The following is a 24,243-nucleotide window of genomic DNA, read 5'->3' as shown; positions in this document are numbered from 1 at the left end:
TATGCCAACTATGCTGCAATAAACCTGTTAAGAGTAAAAAAAAAAAAAAAAGAAAGAAAAAAGAAAAAGAATTAGAGACACACATGGTACATTTCTAAAGAGAGCTCTTAAAAAACAGTGGCTGTTTTTATCATCATCAGAACCTGGTCCTCAGGTCTGCTCCTTGGACGTTGCCACCGAATCTTAGAATTAAAAAAAAAAAATCTGGGGCTTCCCTGGTGGTGCAGTGATTAGGCGTCCGCCTGCCAATGCAGGGGACACGGGTTCGTGCCCCGGTCCAGGAGGATCCCGCATGCTGTGGAGCGGCTTGGCCCGTGAGCCATGGCCGCTGAGCGTGTGCGTCCGGAGCCTGTGCTCTGCAAGCGGAGAGGCCACAGCACTGAGAGGCCCGCGTATCGCAAAAAAAAGAACCAAAAAAAAAAAAATCTGACCAAGGGAAAAGTAAAATAAATTCTGAATTTCTTAATCTGAATGAGATAAATCTCAGAGGAACCAGATTCAGTACAGAGACAGGGAGGATGGATCAGACCTGTGGGCCTGACTCACTAATCCATGTAAATACTGCTGGGTCTGAACCCAATGGGTTTTCTAAAAAGAACATTACCTTAACATTTAAAAAGAAAAATATCCTCTGTGGATAAGAGAGAAGTAGTCATTCCAACATAAAGCTAAACGGTTAAAGGGTTGGCCTGACACATTGCAGGCTCCCTTTTTAGAATGAAAGTAAGAGATGTGAGGAAAACGGAGATGTGGAACAGTGAAGGCAGAAAGATGTGCTTTTTCTGCATGATGGTTTGTGGGTGGGAATGGCTGGACAGGTTCTATCAGTTTCTATGAGGTTCTAACAAGGAGACTCCTTAGGAGACAGAAAAGCATATGGGTTAAGAGCACTCTGGGTTTGATCCCATCTCTGCCATTTGATCCCTCTGTGACCCTGGGCAAGTCATTTAGTGTTTATATACCTCGGTTTCCTCATCTATAAAGTGGGGACAATAATACCTTCCTCCTGTGGTTGTGAGGATTTTATGAGTTAAATGATTAGGAGTAGGTAAGTTCCTTTATGGGAAACTGCAGTATAAAATTGCTAAACATTATATAACTACAAGATGTTAACAGTATTGTGATACAGGTGTTACTATGATATAAGATTTACATTTACTGCCTCTACTTCCACTCCCATACTTGGTATAGTGGTTTTCTAGGCAGGTCTTTTAAAGATAAGAACTAGAATCATCCACTCCCACCCCAGCGGATGTGTTTTTATGTAATTGTGAGAGGTACAGTCTTATAATCATATTAATCACCTGGCTTTTGTTAAACAGTTCTGGGGACATTGAATGAATCAAATCTTAGTATAAATAATAAGGATTTGTTCAGAAATCTTTGTGGGGAAGGGGGGATCTCAAAAGACAGGTTCCTGTGAGAGCTACTAACTAGCTGCTGGTCAAAAACCTTAGATCTTGTCAGCATGTGTGAATCTCGGACTCTGGATCAGCCAGCACTCAGCCCCGCAGGAAGCTTTGTACTTGAAATAATACAACATGGCAGGGTCCGTACTTGCACACTCTGTCCTCTGACCCCCTAAATGGCGAAGCTCTAATTGTAGCTCCTTTGCCTTTCCCACCATAAAATATGTGCTCTTCATTAAATAATTACAGGATTGGAGAACCTATTCGAAAGAGAAAAAGATTTCCCTGGCCTTTGCCATTGATAATTTTCCCACCTGGTTAATTGCATCCTGTGTAATTATTCTTGCCCTGGGAGGGGAAGGGTTGAAAATGTCTCCTTGTCTAGTGTTCCGAAAGAATGCGAAATCGATATCTCACCAATTGAGGCCGGCTTCGGGGAGCTCCAGCTGCAGTTGGACCACTCCAGTCTCCATGGGATACGAAGCCCCAGTACCGGCTCTCGTGGCCATCAGAGCTTAATCCTTTTGAAAGCAGCTAGTTGGACGTGCAGCAGGGGAAGCTCAGGTGGCGGGAGGCTGGGCCGGTGCCTTTCAGCGGCGCTGTGGGCGTCTCGGGGCCTCTGAGGGCTGTATGAAGAGCACACACTGGGCAGCTCTTGGGTGTCGGCCTTTCAGGCATGATTAGAGCAAGAACCGCTTTGTAACTCACATAGGCATTCTCCTAAGCTATTTAATCTCAAGCCTAGGAACCCCTTGTGTGCAGACACACACTTTGTTGGGAATTTTCTCCGTTGCTCAGTGAAACATGCAAGCAAATATAGGACTAAAACGGAAAGTATTTGAAACATGGTTTGGGGGGAGTCCCTGGTCTGCATTGGGAATGATCATCAGCTGAATACACCTTGTTTAATGACCTAGAAATTATATATTCCACTGCAGACTTTTATGATCAATTGTGACTTGATTCGAAATATATGAACCCTAATGTCATAGAGGCAATGGGTGTTTGTGCACTGGCTGGCTGGATGAGAGATTTATTAATTAGTAATGGTGGGAAAGAGCAAATCACCTGGCCTGTACCAGAGGAATGCAGGGTATTTATTTTTCCTTTCTGTACACTCAGATATTCCGGCTAGAGTTAGAATTCCTTTAACTCTGTTGTGTAGGTGGAGAGGATGGTAATCTTGGAGGGAGGAAAGTGCGTTCAGAAGTAATTAGGTCCACTTTTAATAAAAGCATTCTGCTTTGCTTAGGCATCGAATTCCTAAAAGGATTTCGGGTAATACTGGAGGAGCTGAAGTCAGAGGGAAGACAGTGCCAACAACTGATTCTAAAGGACCCGAAGCAGCTCAACAGTAGCTTCAAACGAGCTGTAAGTCACACGCGGGGAATGTGCTCCTGAAGACACACTATTGTTCTGGGGGCTGAATGGTCCATTGAAAGCCTGTGAAACTGGAGGAGAAGGGGCTGTGGGGTCCACCCCACCTGCCAAGGTGGGCGATCCTGCTCTGCACTCCCAGAAACCCTCCAGCACCTCTTGGTGGTAAACAAACACACCTCTCAGGTTACACGCTGGAGCAGCAGTCCTGGAAGGTGGCTTTGAGCCCTCAGGAGTGGATGTAGGCTCCTCCCCACCAACTTTGTGCCACAGCTTCATTGCCGAAGAACAGACAGCGGTGCCCATCTTCCTTTTCAGTTAGGGGTCCAAACCTAAACTTGGTCCAGAAAGGAAACTTTCTGGACTTCCTCCTTGCCCCCCCCGCAACACGTCCCCCAGCCCTAGAACTGTGTCTGTGTGACCGTCAGGGCAGACCGGAGCTCTCGCATGTAGGTGGAGGGGTGGGTGATTTCTCCGTGACATCACATGTATTTTTGTTCCCTTTTAGGGAGTGGAATCTCAACCTTTCCTGAATATGAAATTTGAAACAGATTACTTTGTAAAGATTGTCCCTTTTCCTTCCATTAAAAATGAAAGCAATTATCACCCTTTCTTCTTCAGAACCCGCAGTGAGTATGGTCTTCCCTGCCTGTTTCCCGTGGGGAGACATTTCTCCGGCTTTTAATGACTTTTCGCCAGAGATGTGTTCAAGAGCACATGAAATACTAGTATGAAACTAGCATGGGGAAGAGAAAAAGCATTCAGAAAAGCAACTTTTAGAATTAAGATTTGGCCCAGGCAGTGTGCATCTAACCAGAGACACCCATTCCTGGCTTGTTCTGGAATAGACATGGTGGTTGATTTTTTTGAAGGTGCTGTAAGGCAGCCATGTATTAAAATACTTTGATAAAAAAAAAACCAGAATACAAAATATAAGTTGATTTCAAGGTAAAGGGTAGAGCATGAAATGATTCTATCGTGTACCTGTCATCAGGAGGGTGGCCTCTGTGAGTGATTGCCTGTCATTTTCAGGATTAGATTAAGAAAATTAAGCAGTATCCCTGAGGTTACCTCGTTCTAGAAAGTTTATTTATTTAACATCTATGTTAAATAAATGCTTTCCAAATATTAATGCTCTGTTCTAAATATTTTCCAAACATTAATGCAGTTTACCTCCATAACAACCCTCCAAAGAACTTAATCTTACCATCCCCACTTATTAGATGTGGAATCACACATAGAGACGTTAAAGGGCCTGTTGGGAGCTGGGATTTGAGCCCCAAGGAGCCTGACTCTGGAGTACACACTCTCAAGCCAACCATGCTGGATTCCCTTCTCTGTCGGGCTCTCCCTTTCCATCTGTTCTGCACACAGTGTGGTGTGCCTTTCATCGGCCTGAATTGCTGATGAATTTGGTGCCCAGGCATTCTGGACCCCAGTGTTTCCCTCTTGCTTTCTTGGTCCGTCTTTCCAGGCCTTGGATGGTTGTCCAATCTGACACCCCCTCCTATGTGGCCTGCTTGCCGTCCTCATCCCTCTGTGATGTTTTTGTTCTCAACGCCAGCCTACATCCGTGGTTCCCTTTGCAGAATTCTTACTCTGGTTGTTTCCTTCTTTTCTTTTCTTTTTTTTTAAACTGTGGTTGTTTTCTATGCAGCAAAGTCATTTCATAACAGTTGATTTCATTTTCTTAATTAAAATAAGATTCCATAGGGCAGAGACCATGTACGTTGTACAGCATCTTTCAATGCCTTACACATAACAACCAGATAGAGGATTCAAAGAACGTGTTTATGGAAAGCTTGCTTAAATCAAAACTCGCCTACTTTAAGATTTAATTTTCCTCATTGGAATCAATGTCCATTTTGGGGTGAGGCAGGTGGTGCATTTATCACCATTTCAGTGCATTGTGACCTTGATGCTGCCTTTGATTTTCTTGGCATTGTAAGATCATTTTCCAGAGGGTTCTCCCTGGGTTAGCAACATGGCATATAGCGCCTCTCTTGTGTTTTTATCACATTTAAATCCTATTTCAAAGCTACCGCCTTTGCTGCCTGGTTTTCAGTACTGTTGCTACTACTTAGTAGATGCCTGGATGTCATTTTTAGATTCCATCAAAAAGATTCCATCAAAAGTTAGAGTGCTAGCTAAGGTTAAAATAACCTCAAGATAAATTATCAGGATCACTCTAAAGTTCTCTTGTGCCTAAACAGTTTACAGTGGGGCAGGGAATGGCATTATTTCTGTCTACAGCTAAAACAGAGTCCCCATGGGGCAGAAGCATGAACATAGGTCTCGCTGCCTTTGGCTGTGGCCTTTAAGAAGCTTTTAAAATCTGGCTGACTTTAATATTGTTTCCATTTATGTGGCATAAAGTGAACTGCATTAATACTTTTATATTGTACAATTCAAATTTTCATAAGATACAACTGGGCTCTACTGAAAATCATTGTTGAGTTGATGCAGTTGATGCATTTTACATTCTTTCCAGCAATACCCAGTGCCATATATTTATATCGTATTGAATTGTTGGATGAGGAAAATGTCAAACTGTGCTAAAACTAAAAATATGCATCTTTCTTAATAGCCTGTGACCTGCTATTGCAGCCGGACAACCTGGCCTGTAAACCCTGTAAGTATAGCTGTCCTTGTCTGTCAAGTCTCTAGTGGTGTCGGGGCAGCCTCAGGATGCTCACTCTGGTCCTTCCTCCTCCCAGTCTGGAAGCCTCGGAACCTCAACATCACCCAGCACGGTTCAGACATGCAGGTGTCCTTCGACCACGCACCCCACGCCTTTGGCTTCCGTTTCTTCTATCTTCATTATAAGCTCAAGCATGAAGGACCCTTCAAGCGAAAGACCTGTAAACAGGTGAGCTGCTAGTTGTGCATAAAGGAATACTCTGTGTTTTAAAATGACCCCTGGGGCCCTGGAATTTGGATGGTTCAATGTGAACATTAGGCTTTGTGGATTCTGAGCAGTTGGTAGACACTCCAGAATGTTATCACTGGGTGCGTCTCAGGGCCATCCTGAGTCATCCCTCACTCCCTAGTTATCTCTACCGTAGCTGTCCCAGTGGAGATGTAGCAGATAAAGTATTACCAAGGAACTGAAACAATGAAGTAGTTGTGGTCTATTCTGTATTTTAATTTTTAATATTTATTTATTTGGCTGTGCCAGGTCTTAGTTTTAGCATGCAGGATCTAGTTCCCTGACCAGGGATCGAACCCGGGCCCCCTGCACTGGGAGCGTGGAGTCTTAGCTGCTGCACCATCAGGGAAGTCCCTGTTCTTCCATATTTTAAGCATGAATCAGGTGCTCACTGTGTGCCAGTTACCAAGCTTTGTGGTCATTGAATCCTTACAGCTCAATGGAACAAAGGCTGCTGTTATCCCCACTTTAGAGCTGGGGAACCTGTGGCCCAGGGAGGTCACCTGGACTGCTGCTGAAGGCCTCACAGTTAGTAAGTGAAAAAAAACACATCTAGGAGCCAAGCCACTAGCATGTCAGTGGCTAGTGATTTTACACAGAGGCCAAGGTGAAGTAGAAATTCAGTAACCAAGTTCTTAAACTAGAGGTGGTCGGGGGTGTGGGAAATGTTTCATGGAAGTTCACAAGACTGCTAGATTATCCCATGAGAGCACCAAGAGAGGTTTTTGGTCATAGTGGCAGAAGTAGATGTGCTCCTTTGTGTCGAGTTCTGTCTTCCTGCTGGCTGTCACCTCTGTCACTGACCTTCCGCTCAAGTTAAAATTATAGCAAATAAAATATGCACAAACATGGAAGTGTAGTTTCTTTCCCCATCCTTTTATTAAGTAAAAGGTATCCTAATTGGTTTCTTTGCCTTCAAATAAAAAATTGCTGCTCAGGGCACCACCAGCCAAGCATAGAATATGACAGGGGTCCCAGGCTCTCCTGGGCCTTTTATCAAAATGAAGTTCAGATACCCTGGCAGATAAGCACAGTTGCTTTCTGTTCCAACTGACATCTTCTGAAAACATGACTGAACTGGTGGCAAGGCTCCTTCAGTTCTAGGACAGAAGAGAGGGGTCCCGATGACCTTTATCTAAGAAGAAAGTTTTAAAGTGTTATTTCTTTCTTTGCAGGAGCAAAATACAGAGACAACCAGCTGCCTCCTTCAAAATGTATCTCCTGGGGATTATATAATTGAGGTACGTACAACTCAAGAAAGCCCTATTATTTTTATTCTTTTTAAATTTTATTGAAGTATAGTTGATTTACAATATTGTGTTAATTTTTGTTGTACAGCAAAGTGACTCAGTTATAAATATATATATTCTTTTTTTTTTAATTAAAAAAATTTTTTTGGCTATGCTGCATGGCGTGTGGGATCTTAGTTCCCTGACCAGAGATTGAACCCATGCCCCCTGCAGTGGAAGCATGGAGCCCCAAACACTGGACCGCCAGGGAATTCCCTATATATTCTTATTTACTTATTTATTTATTTATTTATTTATTTACTTACTTACTTATTGGCTGAGTTGGGTCTTAGTTGCGGCACGTGGGATCTTTCATTGTGGCATGTGAGCGTCTCTCATGGGCTCCAGAGCGCAGGCTCCAAAGCGCGTGGGCCCTGTAGTTGCGGCACGCGGGCTCTCTAGTTGAGGTGTGCAGGCTCAGAAGTTGTGGGCTTAGTTGCCCCGCGGCATGTGGGATCTTAGTTCCCCGACCAGGGATTGAACTGTCATCCCCTGCCTTGGAAGATGGAGTCTTAACCACTGGACCACCAGGGAAGTCCCTATATTCTTTTTCATATTCTTTTCCATTACGGTTTATCACAGGATATTGAATGTAGTTCCCTGTGCTATATAGTAAGACCTTGTTGTTTATCCATCCTATATATATTAGTATTGGTTGGTATATATAGAGATGAATCTGACTCTTAATATCTAATCTCAGCTTGAAAATGATCACAGGCCGCAGCAGCTCTCCTCTCCCTCGCCCCACTGCCCACAGATGGAAGAATGAATGAAATCTGTTGAGATGCTATCACTTAAAAAAAGTAATACAGCATCCTCTGTTTTGCAGCTGGTGGATGACACTAATATGACAAGAAAAGTGATGCATTATGCCTTAAAACCAGGTAAGATTTTGTTTGTTTGTTGGAAATGCTGCCTCTGGACTACAGAGTGGACCAAGGTATTCGATGCTTTCTGTACTTCATGGTTTACAAAAAGAAAACACTTGAGCTCCTCACTCTTAAATGATGTTCCATCAAATCTGACTTTCCTTCCACCCTAATGTTGACGCCCAGAAGATCAAATCCAGGGTGTTGTGTGTGTTGCTGGGACCAGATAAATAGTCAATTGTCCTCAGAAGAAAAGTGGTGGGAGGGGAGATTTCCCTAGGCAAATTCTCACTCAAAGGTATTTATTGTCTCAGCGGACTCTAACTACTGAATTGTCTTCTACAGTCTTTTAAAATGAATACTTTTATAATCACCAAATCGGTACTAGAGAAAAGTGGTCAAGGAGTCTTAGAACCTGTTATGTGGCTTATGTTTAAAAATGAAAAAAAATTGTTTCTCTTTGAACCTGTTATACTGCTTAAGTCTAAAAGCCTTCCCTTTGAAATTTCCCAGTGTATTCCCAATGGGCTGGGCCCATCAGAGCTGTTGCCATCACTGTGCCGCTGGTTGTCATATCGGCATTTGCGACGCTGTTCACGGTGATGTGCCGCAAGAAGCAGCAAGGTATATCTTTGTGTGGTGTGTTCTTCCTATATTGGCAGGTCTAGGGCCAACAGAGGGAGACTGGCAGCACTTGGTCCCTCCAGGCAGGCGACTGGGAAGCCACACAGCTCCTGTAGTGAGTTCCCTGGCTGCTGTAGTTCCCAGAATTAAAAAATTTGACTTTTAACCTCAGGAGCCACTAAAAGGACAGGCATACTTCTCTTCTCAAACTCAGGATGGTAAATTCACGAGCATAAAGGAAGACTAAAGGTGTGAGTAAGGGAAGAGGTAGGGCTTTATCACTTATAGAAGTCTGACGTCGGGAGAGAAGCTTCTGGGGAACTTAGAAATATATCTTAATCTGAGTGGCGGTTACACAGGTGTATTCTTAGATAAAAGTTATTGAGATGTACTCTTAAGATTTATGGACTTTACCTTTGTAATTTGTACAAAAAAAAAACCCTTCAATGAAAGTTTTTTTGTTTTAAAGAAGGTCACCTCTGCTGATGCTTAATGATGTAGTAGGTGCACTCAGTTGCAAGAGGGTGGGGTGGTGCTGCAGTGCTCTTGGCTTGCCTGAGGTCAGTTTCAGGTGAAGAACAAATTTTGTCCATTTTTGCCTCCACTGCAGAAACTAGCTGTCCCATTCCCAGAGGTGACCCAAGGGGCTGGTGGAATTAGGGAGCTGGGAGTGCTCTAGGTGACATGGTGACTGTTGTTTCTTGAAGACAGCATTAGGTCCCGAGTCGTAGGGAACAGGACAGAGCTTTGCTCATGGGAGCCAACCCTATCTTCTTTTCCACTTTAGAAAATATATATTCACATTTAGATGAAGAGAGTTCTGAGTCCTCCACGTACATCACGGCACTTCCCAGGGAGAGGCTCCGGCCACGGCCCAAGGTCTTCCTCTGCTATTCCAGTAAAGATGGCCAGAATCACATGAACGTCGTCCAGTGTTTTGCCTACTTCCTCCAGGACTTCTGTGGCTGTGAGGTGAGGAATCTAAAGTCTTTTTTTCTGGGCGGGACATGTGCTAAATGCCTAGCTTCCAAACTAGGGTCAGCCTTGCACTCTTCTTTCAGCCTGGCCTACCCATCACCAGCACTAAATGTTTGCTGACACTTAGTTCTAACCCTGACATACTCCTGCTCAAAAGCCTTGAGTGGCACCCACCTGGCAGGAAGTGTTTTAAGCATTAAAAAGACCTCGGGGGAATGGGGGACAGGATGGTGGAGGAAATGGCAGCTGCCCTGGGAGCGTGCAATGGGGCCGGTGGGAGGAGGTCACTCAAGACATCCTGGAGAGCACTGGAGGGTCAAAGAGAGAATGGCAAGTAAAGAGGCGAGTTTAGACAGTTTTGGAGGGGGAGCTTGGCAAATAAGGGAAAACAATAATATGTTAAGTACTCAAATGGTTTCCTCTGGTTTCTTGCCTGTTCTCTTGAATTAAGCTGTTAATATGTAGCTTTTCTATAATGTCATAGTGTTCGTTTTAGAGTGAAGTTTGAAGCTCTCATGGAAGGTACACTGTTTCTTACAAATGCAAGAATTGTACAATAATTGTGTAATTGGAAGTTATTTGTGCTTTGAAACTGAGGACTGGTGGGTTTCTTAGACTCTCTCCACATGGTGAGGCTGTCCCCTAGTGTCAGTTAAGCATGTTTACAAGGCTGGCTGGGTTTCCTAATATATGAAGGTCTAGACGTTGGCAGATCAGCCTGTGTACTGAAAAACTGGTGCGGACCCGCAGGTGGCACACAGTCTTCAGATACTGACAACCCTTCTGCTCTGCTTTGTAAGTGACTAGCCTTGGGGGCGGGGGGAAGCCTTCCAGTTATGAGTGTAATAGAAAATTTGGAAACTAGAAAAGGATGACAAATTTCAAAATGGATGGTAATCTTAACCTGGAGAATAGAGGAACCACAGTTAAAACTGCTGTATTTCCTTCTAGTCTTTTTCTGCATAGATGAACTCGTACATATAGATGTGCATTTTGGATGGATTGGAATTATTTTTTTCTGTCTCTTCACTCAGTAACTTTTTACACTCTTAGCAGTTCTCTGTAAACAGCAGTTTTAAACAGACTCTTGATCCATATTAGTGATTCACCATAATTGAGTTTTTTCTAATTGTTAAACATCTCATTATTTCAATTTTGCCCCATTCCAGTGGTGGATACCCGGAAATGGAATTGCTGGGTCAGACAGGAACATTTTTAAAGTGCTTAGTATATATTCCCAGTTAGCTTTCAGAATGCGTAGTGTTAGTGGGAATTACGGAAAATGTAAGACAATTCAGGATTATTTTCAGCAGCTGGAGGGATGTTGGGGGCTTTCTTCCCTTGGTAACACTTTAGAGCAAAAGAGGAAGGCAAAGTCATCTCAGAGCCCCCTTCCACATAAGTGACTGTCATAGGCACTGAGAGTTAATTTCTGAACTACAGAAGGAAAGAGGCTGATATAATTGCCGAGACGTTTTCAGCAGAATCAGATGAAGATGGTCTGAGAAGGGGAAGCCCTCTGAGGGGCCACGCATACCTTGTGTTCTTTTCTTTGTCAGTGCCCCACCCCAGACTCCCTATGAGACCTCCCCTAGGGGTTAAAGGCCTCGTAGGGGTCTCGTAGGGATGTGGCCCTGTAGACTGCTGAGAAGTGGTGAGAGGTGCCGGTCACTCCAAGTGAGTGAACCAGAATGGCCATGTTACGGCAGCTCATCACCTTCCTCTCCATGCACTGATCACCTGGTAAACAGTAGGCTGACTCCAGGGCTGTGTGAGAGGCCAGGGAGGTCCTCTTTGTCAGTCACACTCTGTCATTGAGTCAGCCAGCAGCATGGGTGGGTGACTCTGGCATCCAGACCTGAACCCCATTTCCCAGCCCACTTTGAGATCCCTCACCCACACCCGTCTATCACCACCTTCCAGTTCTCTCTCCAGGATCTGCCCCCCATCCAGGCAGCCTCACTCATCAGATAGACCCACTCCCACTGCCTCTGTATTCCATGCTCCCTATCACACTCTAAGTCAGTTGAAGGCCCCACATGTAATATGTAACTTTGGTGGGTTGCTAGACGCTCTGTGCTTCTGTCTCTTTGTAGGGTGGGAGTGGTAAAGATCCCACATTATGCTAAAATGAGGGCATGATACAGAGGGCCTGTGTGTGACGGTCGCCCATGGAATGTTAGCTGTTCCTTGGAACTGGGCAACCCGAAGCCTGCATATAGCAGTGCTAGTAATGATTTGGGGCAGATGATGTGCCCTTCTTGTAACATTCCCATTCTTGTCACTCGACTCTCTAAGCTGTACAGGTGAGTGAGGTTCTCTGCTCCCTTTCCAGGTCGCTCTGGACTTGTGGGAAGACTTCAGCCTCTGCAGAGAAGGGCAGAGAGAATGGGTCATCCAGAAGATCCACGAGTCCCAGTTCATCATCGTGGTGTGTTCCAAAGGCATGAAATACTTCGTAGACAAGAAGAACTACAAGCACAAAGGAGGCGCCCGAGGCTCGGGGAAAGGGGAGCTCTTCCTGGTGGCGGTGTCTACCATCGCTGAGAAGCTCCGCCAAGCCAAGCAGAGCTCATCCACGGCGCTCAGCAAGTTCATCGCCGTCTACTTCGATTATTCCTGCGAGGGAGACGTTCCCGGTGTCCTGGACCTGAGCACCAAGTACAAACTCATGGACCACCTTCCCCAGCTCTGCTCCCACCTGCATTCCCAGGACCTCAGCCCCCAGGAGCCGGGGCTGCAGCCCGGACGCATTAGCAGGAGGAACTACTTCCGGAGCAAATCGGGCCGCTCCCTATACGTCGCCATTTGCAACATGCACCAGTTTATCGACGAGGAGCCTGACTGGTTTGAGAAGCAGTTTGTTCCCTTCCATCTCCCCCCACTCCGCTACCGGGAACCGGTTTTGAAGAAGTTTGACTCAGGCTTGGTTTTAAACGAAGTCCTGTGCAAGCCAGGGCCGGAGAGCGACTTCTGTCTCAAGGCCGAGGCCGCTGGCTCCGGGGCGCCGGCCGACCCGCACTCTGAGGGCTCGCAGTTCGCTCCGGACGAAGACGCGGAGGCTGGGCCCGTGCCGGGCGCCAGCGCGGTCTTGCGGCCCCTGCTGCACGCGGTGAAAGCTGCTGGCCCCTCGGACATGCCACGGGACTCGGGCATCTACGACTCGTCCGTGCCTTCGTCCGAATTGTCCCTGCCCCTGATGGAAGGGCTCTCCACGGACCAGACGGAGACGTCTTCGCTGACGGAGAGCCTGTCGTCCTCATCAGGCCTGGGTAAGGCGCGTGGAGCCGGGAGGGTCGGTGGGTCCGGGTTCCTGATGCAGGCCACGGCCTTGCCCCATGAGTCCAAAATCCAGGAAAGCTTTTTGCTAATTTCGGTGCAAATTTATTCGGCAGCCCGATGGGAAGTAACAAAACTCCATGCATAGTCTCTGCTGATCCCAGGTAATGGGAATGTTCACGTGTGTGAGCTGCAGAAATACTGTTGATAAATTATGGTGAGCTGCCTGGTACCATCTTATGTAATATACAGTATGTTCATTATGTCGCCTTTCTAAACTGTGAAAACATCTGAATGCCAAAACACACTGGGCCCGGGACTTCCCTGGTGGTCTAGTGGTTAAGACTTCACCTTCCAATGCAGGGGGTGCTGGTTAGATCTCTGGTCAGGGAGCTAAGATCCCACATGCCTCGTGGCCAAGAAAACCAAAACATAAAACAGAAGCAATATTGTAACAAATTCAATAAAGACTTAAAAAAAAACCACTGTAAAACCAAACCAAACACATTGGTCCCCAAGGGTGTCAGATGAGGGTCTGTGGACCTGTATCTTTGTTGGGACTTGTGATGTTCACCACCCTCCACCTTCCCAAGTCTTTAAAGCCACATGTATTGAACCTGGAGTTCACAGGGCACAGTATTCTCTCCATTCTAGCTCAGCGCAGGCTCCAGGTAGGAGGGCCTGCTTACCCAGGGAACCCTTACAGGATGCTGTCTGGAGCTACTCTTACTGTGCCTATGACTAGTTGGAGTCATGCACGCAAACCCTGGATCCTCAGCTAAGGGAACTAGAACCTGTTAGCAGGATGAGAATGCGCAGTCTTGAGCTGACTGGGATGCCTGCCTCACTTGTGCAGCGTGAGTGGTTCAAACCTAGATCCAGCTTCGTTCTGGCCTGAGTGTCCAGCCCACTGAAGTGCAATGACCTGTGGTTCTGCCCTCTCTTCTTTTCTTAGGTGAGGAGGACCCTCCCGCCCTTCCTTCCAAGCTCCTCGCCTCTGGGGCATGCAAAGCAGAACCTGGTTGCTGCAGCTACACTGGTGAACTCCACACGGTCGCTCCTTTGTAACAAAACGAAGGGTCTAAGCATTGCCACTTTAGCTGCCGCCTCTCTCTGGTTCCCCAGCTCGTCTCTCTGGGTATGTGGCCCACTTGGAGCTGAGGTCTCTTAAAAGGATATTCAGAATGAAATCCTGGCCAGTACTTGCTGTCCTTGCCTCTCTTCTCTACCAGGTATATTGGCAGTCTCCAGTTTTCTGAAACCATGTGGAGCTCTGAAAGGCATGTCCATTATGTCTGACAGCAGCTTGCCATGTTGGGGCAGACTGAATTAGAGCCAGTTCTGAGAGGTAGGGAGGAAACATGTAAAGAGAAACAGGAAAATACCCACACTGATTGTTCAGACTTAATTTATCTGTGCAAACTTTGCCTATTCACTACTGGCTACTTTGATTTGAAATGCTTTGTGGAAAAAGCACTTTTGATGCCACTACAGCCATGGAAATCAAGTGCCAGTCTCTCTGGAATCCATGTTGTTACAGATGATGTTCTTTTCCATTTTTGACGTGGAATTTATGGTACCATTTACAATGCCATGGGTGTTAAAAAAGCTCTGAGTCAAAGGTCAAGAAGGTGACTGAATATTCAATCACCTTTCATAAAAATGAGTTTTTATGTATTAGCAGGTGGCATATCTGGCTGAGGAGGGAGCCGCAGGGCCAGGCTGACCATGTAGACCATTCTTTCTGAGATGGGTTGGTCAATGTGCAGAAGGCACCAGGGCCACATCTTGATCTGAATAGGCATCACTGAGGGGCCAGATCTCCCTGCGAGGTTTCCCGTGGTTATATTTACTGTGCTGAATCTCAGATGTTGGTGCCTGGAAGTTTATTTTTAAGAGACTGATACCCAACTGGGCTGTATTACTGGAAGTTGTAATTTTTGCTTTGGTTGGCCTCTGGTCTAAAGCTGTGTCCGGAACGTTAGGGATCAGAATCCACTGACACACGGCAGTAGGTGGAGGTGGTAGTCACTTAATCTGCTGAACTTGTTTTGACTAATGACAAACCTCTTTTCTTTTTTTCTTTTTTTTTTTTGCGGTACGCGGGCCTCTCAGTGTTGTGGCCTCTCCCGTTGCGGAGCACAGGCTCCGGACGCACAGACTCAGCGGCCATGGCTCATGGGCCCAGCCGCTCCGCGGCATGTGGGATCTTCCCGGACCGGGGCATGAACCCTTGTCCCCTGCATCGGCAGGCGGACTCTCAACCACTGTGCCACCAGGGAAGCCCCAAACCTCTTTTTACGAAGGTGAAAAGGAAGGGATTGTTACAAAGATGAGTGTGCTCTTTGAGTATCATCTTTGGAAGACATGGGACCTGAAATCATTAAATTCTTGAATCTTAAAGTACTCCCCCCGCAGCCCAGCCTGTGAATCAGGTTTCACTTTGTTTTTGTTGTACTTACCCAATGAAAGATGTCTCTTGTGCTCCATTCTGCCAAAAATAGATATTGAGAACTTAAGAGGAAAGAATTTCCTTTAAAAAGGAGAAGTAAATGTTCTGTTTTTATGAATGACTTCTGTACAGAATTTTTGTTTCCAAAGGGAAAATACTTGTTCCCTCCTCCTCCCCGTGACCTTGAGCGGGAGTGAGTGTCTTTTTCCACCTTTTTCATAGATGCTGCTGGATTTTGGCACCCTGTTTTCTCAGCACCCCTCCCAGGGACCCTGGTTTTCACTGCTTCACCAAATAGGACCAGTGGTACGCGGGGACACTGAGAAACATCCCAAGGCCGGGTGGGAAGTAGGGAGGGCAGGACTTTTCCTTCCAGGCTCATGCCCAGCAGGTGGGGAAGGGAAGGTTTGCCCCCCTGATGGAAAGAAGAGGTTTGTGTTTATCTTTGATGCAAATGCCACACTCCCTGCTCTGTAAAGGCAGCTGGCAGCTTCTTGGGAGAAGAACGTGCTTGTCTGTTCTCTGGCATCAAGTTTCCTGCAGCTGCTCTGAGGGAGAGACAAGTGGGCTGCAGAACTGTCTCCCCCATAAAACCAGGCATCTTGTTGGAGAAGAGATGTTCCATGTTGTCACCGTGGAATCTGAGATGAGCACAGAGCTCCTGCCCACGCGTGACTGTCCTGCCATTCTATTGTTGGCATATGTTCTGTGAAGGAGATTGGTGTACGAAAATTCACTTTGGAACATTTTCACAGTGATTTCTTATTGAAGCCGAGAAATGGTGCATGCCCCAAAGGAACCATTAGGTGCTGCCTTAGGATAGATACTCAGCTTTGCACATGAAAGGAGGCATCTCTGAGAAAGTGGCCCCAGGGACAGTGTGAAGGACTGGAGAGGAAACATCAACTGGGCTCCATGAGCGTGGGCAGCGAGCTTACTTATGAAAATAGAAGGGAAAATTGTGATAGTCCAAAAATGAGGTGATGCTTTAGTTTGGATTTGGGGTTTGGGTACTTATTTTGAAATACGAATGATTGTGATGTTCAGCAGAATCAAACTCTGTTTTACCAAGTATTGAAACGACAGTATGAATGCCCAACTCTGAATAGTTGAGAAGTTCAACTTCCTGGTTTTGCCATATTAGTTTCACTTTTTTTTTTTTTAACCCTCCCATCTCATGCCGGGAATAAAACATTTATTTTAAGCAGAGCTGCATTTTTGACTCACAAATGGAGTGGACAGTGAAAATGATAGGACAGAATTCAGATAAAGGTTCTGCCAAGTCACAGGCTTTTAGACATTAGGGAAACAAGAACTAGAATATAGGGATGATCTCAGTGAAAGGCCTTCATCCTGAGAGTAAAAGGCTCTGTGGCTCTGATGGTGTCCTCTGTACAGGAGACCAGTGCAGGTAGTTGAAGTTAGGGAGCTAGTTGTTTATCTTAACTCACCAATGCCCTACACATCTGACGCATCTGACGCATTAGCATTTGACACAGTAAGCTTTGCTAAGAGAGTGACCAGGGAGGTGAAAGCCCAGGAAAAGGTGTGTTCTTCTCTCAGGTCAGCTACAAGCAACAGGGACTACCTGGATGGGCCCAGCCCAGTCATACTGGGGCAGGAGTCCTCTAGAGGGCTGAGCCCTGGGCCTTTGAGGCATATAGATCTCCGGAGAGAATGAGAAGTCATTCAGGTCCAGGCCCAGGTACTTAGGCGGGTGACCCAGCCAGGTAATAGTATTTTGAGCCCAAAATGAGATGGGGCAGTAAGTCATCAGACAGAGTTTTTGGTTGACATATTATTAATAACTGAGGACAGTCCCAGATCAGAAGTTCAAAAAATGTCCTAGGCAATGATGACATCGTTGGAATCAATATATAGTAATTTAAGTTCATGTATGTTTGTCAAAGTTTAGTCGTGCTACTTTATAGCTACTAGTGTCATTTAAAAAAAAAAAACCCTAGTCTCAGGTTACCTCATTTAAGCACAAATAAACAGGAAAACTGTCCCCCCAAAGTTGTGGGGTTATGTGATTTTCAGAACTTTTCCTTTTTTCAGAGTTGAGTATCTTTTCCTTTAAAAGAGACAAAGGAAGGAAAAGCCTATTTTATTCCCGGAGAAGAAATGTCACACTTTCCTCCCTAAAGAGAGAAAACCCTGCAGTCCCCAACCACCTCAATACTAATTTGGCTCTTTGGGTCTTTATTGGAGGGAGGTGGACAGTGCCAATGAGAAGATTATTAGCCTTTTCTTTTTATATTGTTGGTAAAGAGTGCTGCTCTTATTTAACAGATGCTGTTCCTTCAGGGGGCCCCACTACAGCAAATGTAATGATAAATAAGGGGTGATGATAAATGGCAGTGACATGCTCTCTCGGTGTCAGAGAGACAGTAGGGCATAGTGGGGACTGTGGCAAATGGACACCCTCTGTCCCACCTACAGGGAGCAGCCAGTCCAGTCAGTTGTGACCATGCAGTGTTTCCTGATTGTCCCGTTTTTCAAGAGAACCTGAGAATCTGGATGTTTACATGAAGGATTCTGATTCTTTTTTGGTATTGATAACTAAATTAAAAACAAAATTTTAAATTAAATTCAGGCCCAACGGGACAGATGGGTGGACCTGATTTGGCCCAGTAGCTCTCAGTTTGCCCCCTCTACTTATAAGATTTGAAAAGAAAGGCATCCATGGTAATTACAGATGTCTGGTGCCACCAGAAAATGCTCTTACTAAATGCAGCCGGGAGCTAGATTGCTTTTTTTACCCATTGCTCCCCTAAAGAAATTTGATATGATTGTGAATACATTTGAAATCTTTTGATTGCTTCTTTACACTTCATGATGTCTTAAGAAAAAGACAAGCCAGTTGTTTATTTCAAAATCAGATTTGTGTTCTCCCAATTTAAAAAATATGACACTTGGAGCAATTTCATTTAAGCTCCACACCTGAAGGACCTTATTTATAGTTTTAGCTCTTGGCTTAATCACTGTTATAGATGACGTGTAATTCTGAGCTCAAGCCAAGACCTAATAAGGAAAGCAGGCGTTGTGAAGGTAGGGCAAGGAATCCTGAGTGTCCACGAGAGCCAGCTATGCTTTGTCTTCTGTTTTAAACGATCTGTGAATTGATCTGTTTTGGAGGTGTGCAACTGTATATGGAGATATCAGTTAGGAGTCCTTATGGGTGTTGGGTCGTCCTTACTATATCACCTCCTTTCCAGGGTCAGGGTGAAAATAAAAGGAAGTCTGATTGTAAGCCAATAGCTTTGATTCCGATTTCAGAGCTTTGTGGGTGAGAGAAAGTTTGAATTATCTGGCATGTACCCCCCTGGTGTCAGACAGGCTGTGCATGAATTATTTCGGACATGTGGCTGTGGATGGGATTCTGGATTTTCAGTGAAGGAGAGTCTGTAACCTACCCTGCTGATCAGATAGTTCTTTGTACATCTTCCTTATAGAAATTCAAACCAGCCTTCCTTTGTTCAGCATGTAGTGGGAAAAGAACAGCTGGTCACCTTCCGTGTATTTGAAAACCACAGTGAAGTCATCGCTCTGGTGTTTTTATTTCAGTGATAAATAATCCCACCCCTACTCATTCCTCACAGCTCTTGTTTTCCAAGGGCTTAATAATTTTCACTGCTCTTTTGTTTCTCAGCTTCACACTCAGTTTAGTTGCCCAAATAGAAGGTGGTGCCTTATTCACATTGGTGCCTTGTGACGGCCAAGCTCAGGATGGGGATTAACAGAGACATTCTTATGTACCCTGCTTCTCTTACTACTTAAAAATACAAAGGCACTTTTAAAAAATGGTATATCACCTGAATTCATTTTGTGAGTTGATTACCACAGTTTTTTTTCTTGGCAGTAGTCTTCTATCATATATGGGTTTTTTTCCCCTCTTGTGTTTAAACACTTGGTGCTTATTCCTGATGTGTCTGATGTCATTCCTGAGCTTCTTCAAGATACTCTTCAAGACCAGCTCTTACCTTCTGAGTGGCAACCACCCCTCACTTCCACTTTTGGATTCTATTTTTATGTATCTCTAGGCATTACTTTTAATTCAGGACTCACAGTATTATTAACTGGTGCAGACTTCAGTTTAGCCACAGGTGAAATAGCAGTTGCTAAGGGCTAATTTGCTAAGAGGTTGAGTGAGGACCTCTTGGGAATTTTGGTCAGTTGTCTTCCCGCCTGCTCTTCAGCTCCTCTCCAAAATTCAGCGAGGACCACAGACTCCTCAAAGAGCTTTTCCATTTCTAAAGGGCTGGAGCCATAGCTCTGAACTGACCAAGCACTGTGGTTTGCACAAGCAGAAGTCTGACAAAAGCAAACCAGTATGACTGCATATGTGATGATTTATCAAAGACAATTTCAGTTGAGAAGATTCAAAGAAGCTATCTTCTGTCTGTATGTGACATAGACACAGTTGGCTGCTCCAATCATTAGACGAAAAGTTACAATTGGATGATGCTAATGTGTAATCGTATGTTATTTTTAACAAGCGTCTTTTTTCTGTCTTAAGAAAAAAATGTAGTGAGTTTGGAGAGAGCAAAAACTTTTGTAAAAAACCAAATGTATTCATTTAGAGAGTAGGTAACTTCTGTTTTCACTGTTGGTTTGTTTTGTTTTGTTTTTCACTGCAGAAGCTCCCTGCTACTATGTTCTGGGGGGAAAGCCTGTGGAACAGTGGTTATTGCCATTGTCTTTGTTTCATCTTTAAGTTTCTCTTTTGTGAGGTTTGGTGGAGTAGTGAGCACTGACTGGCAGACTGTAGCAGTATGCTATATTTTTACATTGAAAATGTTATCATCTTATTTGATTTGTACATAACTCTGTAAATAGTAGACCACAGCTGACATTTGTAAAATGTTTTTGTACCGTAGAATTTCTGAATCAAATAAAATGTTTTAAGATTGTGGTGGCTCATTTTTCTAGATCATGTTTCCTATTTCCTGAATAGCTGGGATTCCTAGCACAATTTTCTGTGGGCTCTCCCTCTGAGAAGGAGAGAGATTATGCAGGGTGAGGAGGCCAGGGTGGCTGGTCTGTCTTGTACTTTAGAGAAAGTGAACCTGCTGCCCTTGACCCTTTACCTCCCCCTCCAATGGGCAGGTGCCTGTTGTCTCCATGGCGTCTGGAGCAGGGACAGGGACACTTACCTCAAGGAGACATTTGACTCTTAGAACAATGGACTTTCTTTGCAGAAATTTGAAATTTGAAAAGAAGTTGATGGACACTGAAATTTGGGAGCCACAAATTTCCTGTCATTCGGAAAGAAGAAGGTGCCTGCTCATTCTTCTGACAGAAGTCCTCTCATCTCCTGTGCGCCCAATACTCTGTAAGTTAAATTCTTGGTGTACATCAACTTTGGGGTCTCATTTTTGAGATTCTGAGGCCCAGAATTGGGTAGCTTTGCCGAGGGCACAAAGAAGAAGTCAACAGCACTGGGATTCATACATCTGATTGAATCATCCTTTACTCCTAATCAATGGGCTGTACCGTTTCTCAACATAACGTATAAGGAGAAGAACGAACCTTGAGTAGCAAGTTACAGTGAATTGGTTTCCTCCTCAATCCAAATGTTGAGAGTAAATCTGGTTTAGAGGTTAAGCAGATGGATCTAAAAGGACTCCATTGGAAGAATCTCATTAGATACTGCAGTAAGTGAATTCCTCTTTTCTGTTAGTGGGGAAAAATAATCCTCTTTGTATAGCACAAGAAGCCCTACTTTTTACTATGGTATTAGAAAGCAGAGTCCATTTTTACAGCTGTTTAGGGTTCTTAAAATTGCCAACATTTCTGGGACCTCACCACTGGTTATATTCACTTTGTTTTAGAAATGCAAACTTTAGGGGTAGCAAAGACCAGCTTCCCCTTGCAGGCTTTAGTTAGAAAACATTTTTAATTTTGGTTTAGTTGAATAAGAGACTACAGGCAATAAGCTAAGGAGGTGGATGAGGAGGGAGACATAAATTATATCTTCACTGTCTTAGGCATAGTGAGTCCTTAATAAATATTTGTTTTCTACCCCTACCCCCAGCATACCCTGTCCTTTCTGTCTACAGGAACAGAATCAGAAGTGGTCCAAGAATAGGATAGATAGAGGATGCAGTGGAGGGAGGGAGGGATACAAACATGGGGTAAGGCCTTTTGCAATGATATAAAATTTAAATCTCGTCTTTGAGATTAAGGAAAAATAATGCAAGATCAGTGGGCTTGGCTCCCTGGCCTCTTTTCTGGAGGGGTTTTACACCATCTTTCACATTTATAGGTGATAAAATCTTTGACAATATTTACTGTATTTGAGAGCCTAAAGAGTGTACTGGGGACACAGTAATGAATAAGATATACAAGATCCTTGCCGTCTTGACTCCACCTCTTTATAAGTATGGAACTGTGGGCAAATCACCTAATTGCTCTGAGTCTCAGTTTTTTCATCTGTAAGATGGGACTAATACCCACCACATTGGGTTATTGTGAAGCTTAAATGAGCTGGGGGGGGTCTATAAAGCACCCATGGCCATGCTTGGCAAGTGCTAGACACATGGTAGGTAGTGGCTATTATTCATTTTGTGGAAGAGCAGGTCTTGGACTATTTGGGGGCCATATGGACATGGGTGGGAGACAATTCCCTGTTGATGGGAGCTTCAGCCCAGGGATTTTGTCAAGTGCGAAGTTAAATCATCTCTTTCCCCTAAGAGAAGAGGGTGGGTCTGCATCTGACTGTTTTGGGAGGAAGGGATGGGGCTTGGGGAGGGGGAGGTCCTCCTAGCAAAATTAAAGGCAGGAACCCTGGGCGTCTTAATAGTTGACTGTACAGAGCCTGTGACAGTTGATTGTGTACTCAGATCTGCTAATGTCCCATTTACCAGGCTCCATTTTCCCTAGTCATCTTTCAGCCCCTATAGAGACAGACATTTTTCTGAACTTCCTGCTTCAAGGTCCCTGTGCCAGATGACCACGCCCTGCTCTGGATGTGAACAAAAGCAGGGATTGTTTCTCTAACTGACTATCAATTCGTGCTCAGGGGAATTTTCCAAGTTTTAGAAGCTGGAGGGGGGCAGAGATAAAGTAATGGTCCTCCAGGATGAGGATGGCTCTTCCTGGTCTTTCCTGCTCTTGCTGGTCAGAAACATTCCAGGGAGTGGGCAGATGTCAGCTTCCAGACAAACCATAGACGTTTCCCACCAGGCCAGGCAAGGCCAGGCCAGGGAGAACTCAGAGCAAAGAAAGGCCAAAGCATGCCTGGTGACAGAATGCAAATACAAGCAGGTCGTGCCTTTGGTTAGTGTACCTGAAGTTTGATGTACTTGAAAATCCTGCACACGTGTGTATAAACGTGCATTATTATTGGCAAGATTTTTTAAACCATTGTGATTAAAGCAGGGCTTTAATCTCAGTTGGCTGAGATTAATTAGATCTCAGTTGGCTGCTTTCTGTGTGACCTTGAGTGGGTCACTTGACCTGATTAGGACTTAGTTTCCACATCTGGGAAGTAAGTAATCTCAGTACCTAATCAGGTTGATGTGAGGCTTGAATGTGAAGCCAAGTAGAGTTCTGGGCACAGAGCCTAGTACACAGTGAGCACCCCTGCCTTCGGGGATATGGTCACCTGGGGCAGGTTAAGAGTGTACAGTTATAAAGTGGGATCCCCTAAATGTCTCCCTCAGCCCTGGTCTAGGTAGCAGGTTGGCTAGGTGATGGGAGTGGAGCTCCTGTCTCCTGGAGTACTCAGCTCTGCAGGGCAGTGGGCTGTGACCCTCACAGGAGATGGCTACTTGATCAGCTGTCACTCCCTGCTTGAAACTGCCAATAGCCCTGGATGTAAACGCAAAGTTATTACCTAGCCCCTTGCCAACCTCTTTTCTCTGTGTGTGTCTTTCTTCTCTATAGCCATAGCAGAATTTGAAATTCCTTACTCCTGTAGTCCTGCCCTGGGTCATTTTCCCCAGGCTGTTTCTTCTGCCTGTTTCTTCTCCTTCTCTAGGTCTCCAGCCCTCCTTTGCAGTCAAATCTTCCTTGACCACTGTTCACCCTAGTCCAGGTCCTGGCACATGCCTTCCGGAACAGCTCCTGTGATTATGTGCCAGACCCTCTTGCTCAACTAGTACGACTGCTCCTTGAGGGCAAGCTGTGCCCCTTGCCTAAGCCTTCCACCTAGGTTGGACTTGGATTCTACTTCTTTAACCAGCTTGGGACCCCAGCCCTACCACTGATCAGGCACTGGGGCAAGTAAGTCACCTCATCTCCCCAGTCCTCAGTTTCCTCATCTGTCAAATGGGGGTAAAAATGCACCTGCCTTATGGGGTGGTTGTGAGGATAAAGCAGATGGAGCCTTTATCCTCTCAGCCTTGCCTCTCAGGTTTTCCTCTAACCCAGATTATGAGAGCAGAAAGGACTTGCTTTCAAAGAAGTCTTTTATTAGCTGCTAGCAGAGCATTGCTTAGGTCTGAAAAATGAGATCAACACCTTAATCCTTTCACAGGTGTCACCATCCCCTGGGGAAGAAGGCTATAGTGTTGCTTCATCAAATGGATGCTCCACACCTTTCAAAAGCAAAAGAAAAAAAAAAAGGAGGGGGGTGGCATCTGTACATTGCTACGGGCAGAGGAGTTTAATGCCCCTTCCGGTAATTCCACTTCTAGCATTTTTTCTTTAGGAAATAACCAGAAATGTGCATCAAAGTTAATTGTGCATAGATTTTTACCACCAAGCATTATTTCTGATACTGAGGAATGAGGAACAAACCAAGTACTATTTGGGACTGATGATAAGAAGAGGCACGTTCATACCACAGACCAGGCGGCTCTTAACAATCATGCTGTAGAAGAATATTTTATGACAAGGGAGAGGCTGGGTGGTGTGATTGTGGTTGGGTTTTATCTTATTCTTTATACTTCTCTCAGCATTGTTATACGAGTGGTATTATGTCATCAGAGGGGTTTAAATGTATGACCTTACACAACGAGTGTTAAAGGTACCCAGTGGGCACTCGATGGCCCGCGTTGCTGGTTTCAGTGTCTCTCCATTGCTGTTGTCC

The 24,243-nt window shown here is 45.0% G+C and overlaps 1 protein-coding gene across 1 annotated transcript in view; it reads left to right on the top strand.

Moving 5' to 3' along the window:
• The window catches only part of IL17RD (interleukin 17 receptor D), a 60,676-nt gene extending 46,728 nt beyond the window's left edge, over positions 1–13,948 (top strand). Inside the window, exons 4-13 of the mRNA XM_060021475.1 lie at positions 2,662–2,780; positions 3,295–3,415; positions 5,374–5,418; positions 5,504–5,655; positions 6,891–6,956; positions 7,834–7,888; positions 8,387–8,497; positions 9,285–9,469; positions 11,811–12,747; positions 13,710–13,948. Coding sequence (XP_059877458.1) covers positions 2,662–2,780; positions 3,295–3,415; positions 5,374–5,418; positions 5,504–5,655; positions 6,891–6,956; positions 7,834–7,888; positions 8,387–8,497; positions 9,285–9,469; positions 11,811–12,747; positions 13,710–13,822 — 1,904 coding nt within the window. The 3' untranslated portion in view covers positions 13,823–13,948. The remainder of the gene's footprint in view (positions 1–2,661; positions 2,781–3,294; positions 3,416–5,373; positions 5,419–5,503; positions 5,656–6,890; positions 6,957–7,833; positions 7,889–8,386; positions 8,498–9,284; positions 9,470–11,810; positions 12,748–13,709) is intronic.
• The last annotated feature ends 10,295 nt before the right edge of the window (positions 13,949–24,243 follow it).

This window comes from Delphinus delphis, chromosome 10 (assembly GCF_949987515.2).
Source record: "Delphinus delphis chromosome 10, mDelDel1.2, whole genome shotgun sequence".
Taxonomy (NCBI): Eukaryota; Metazoa; Chordata; class Mammalia; order Artiodactyla; family Delphinidae; genus Delphinus; species Delphinus delphis.
The sequence above is the reverse complement of the archived record's forward strand: the minus strand, read 5'-3'. Positions and strand labels throughout refer to the sequence as shown.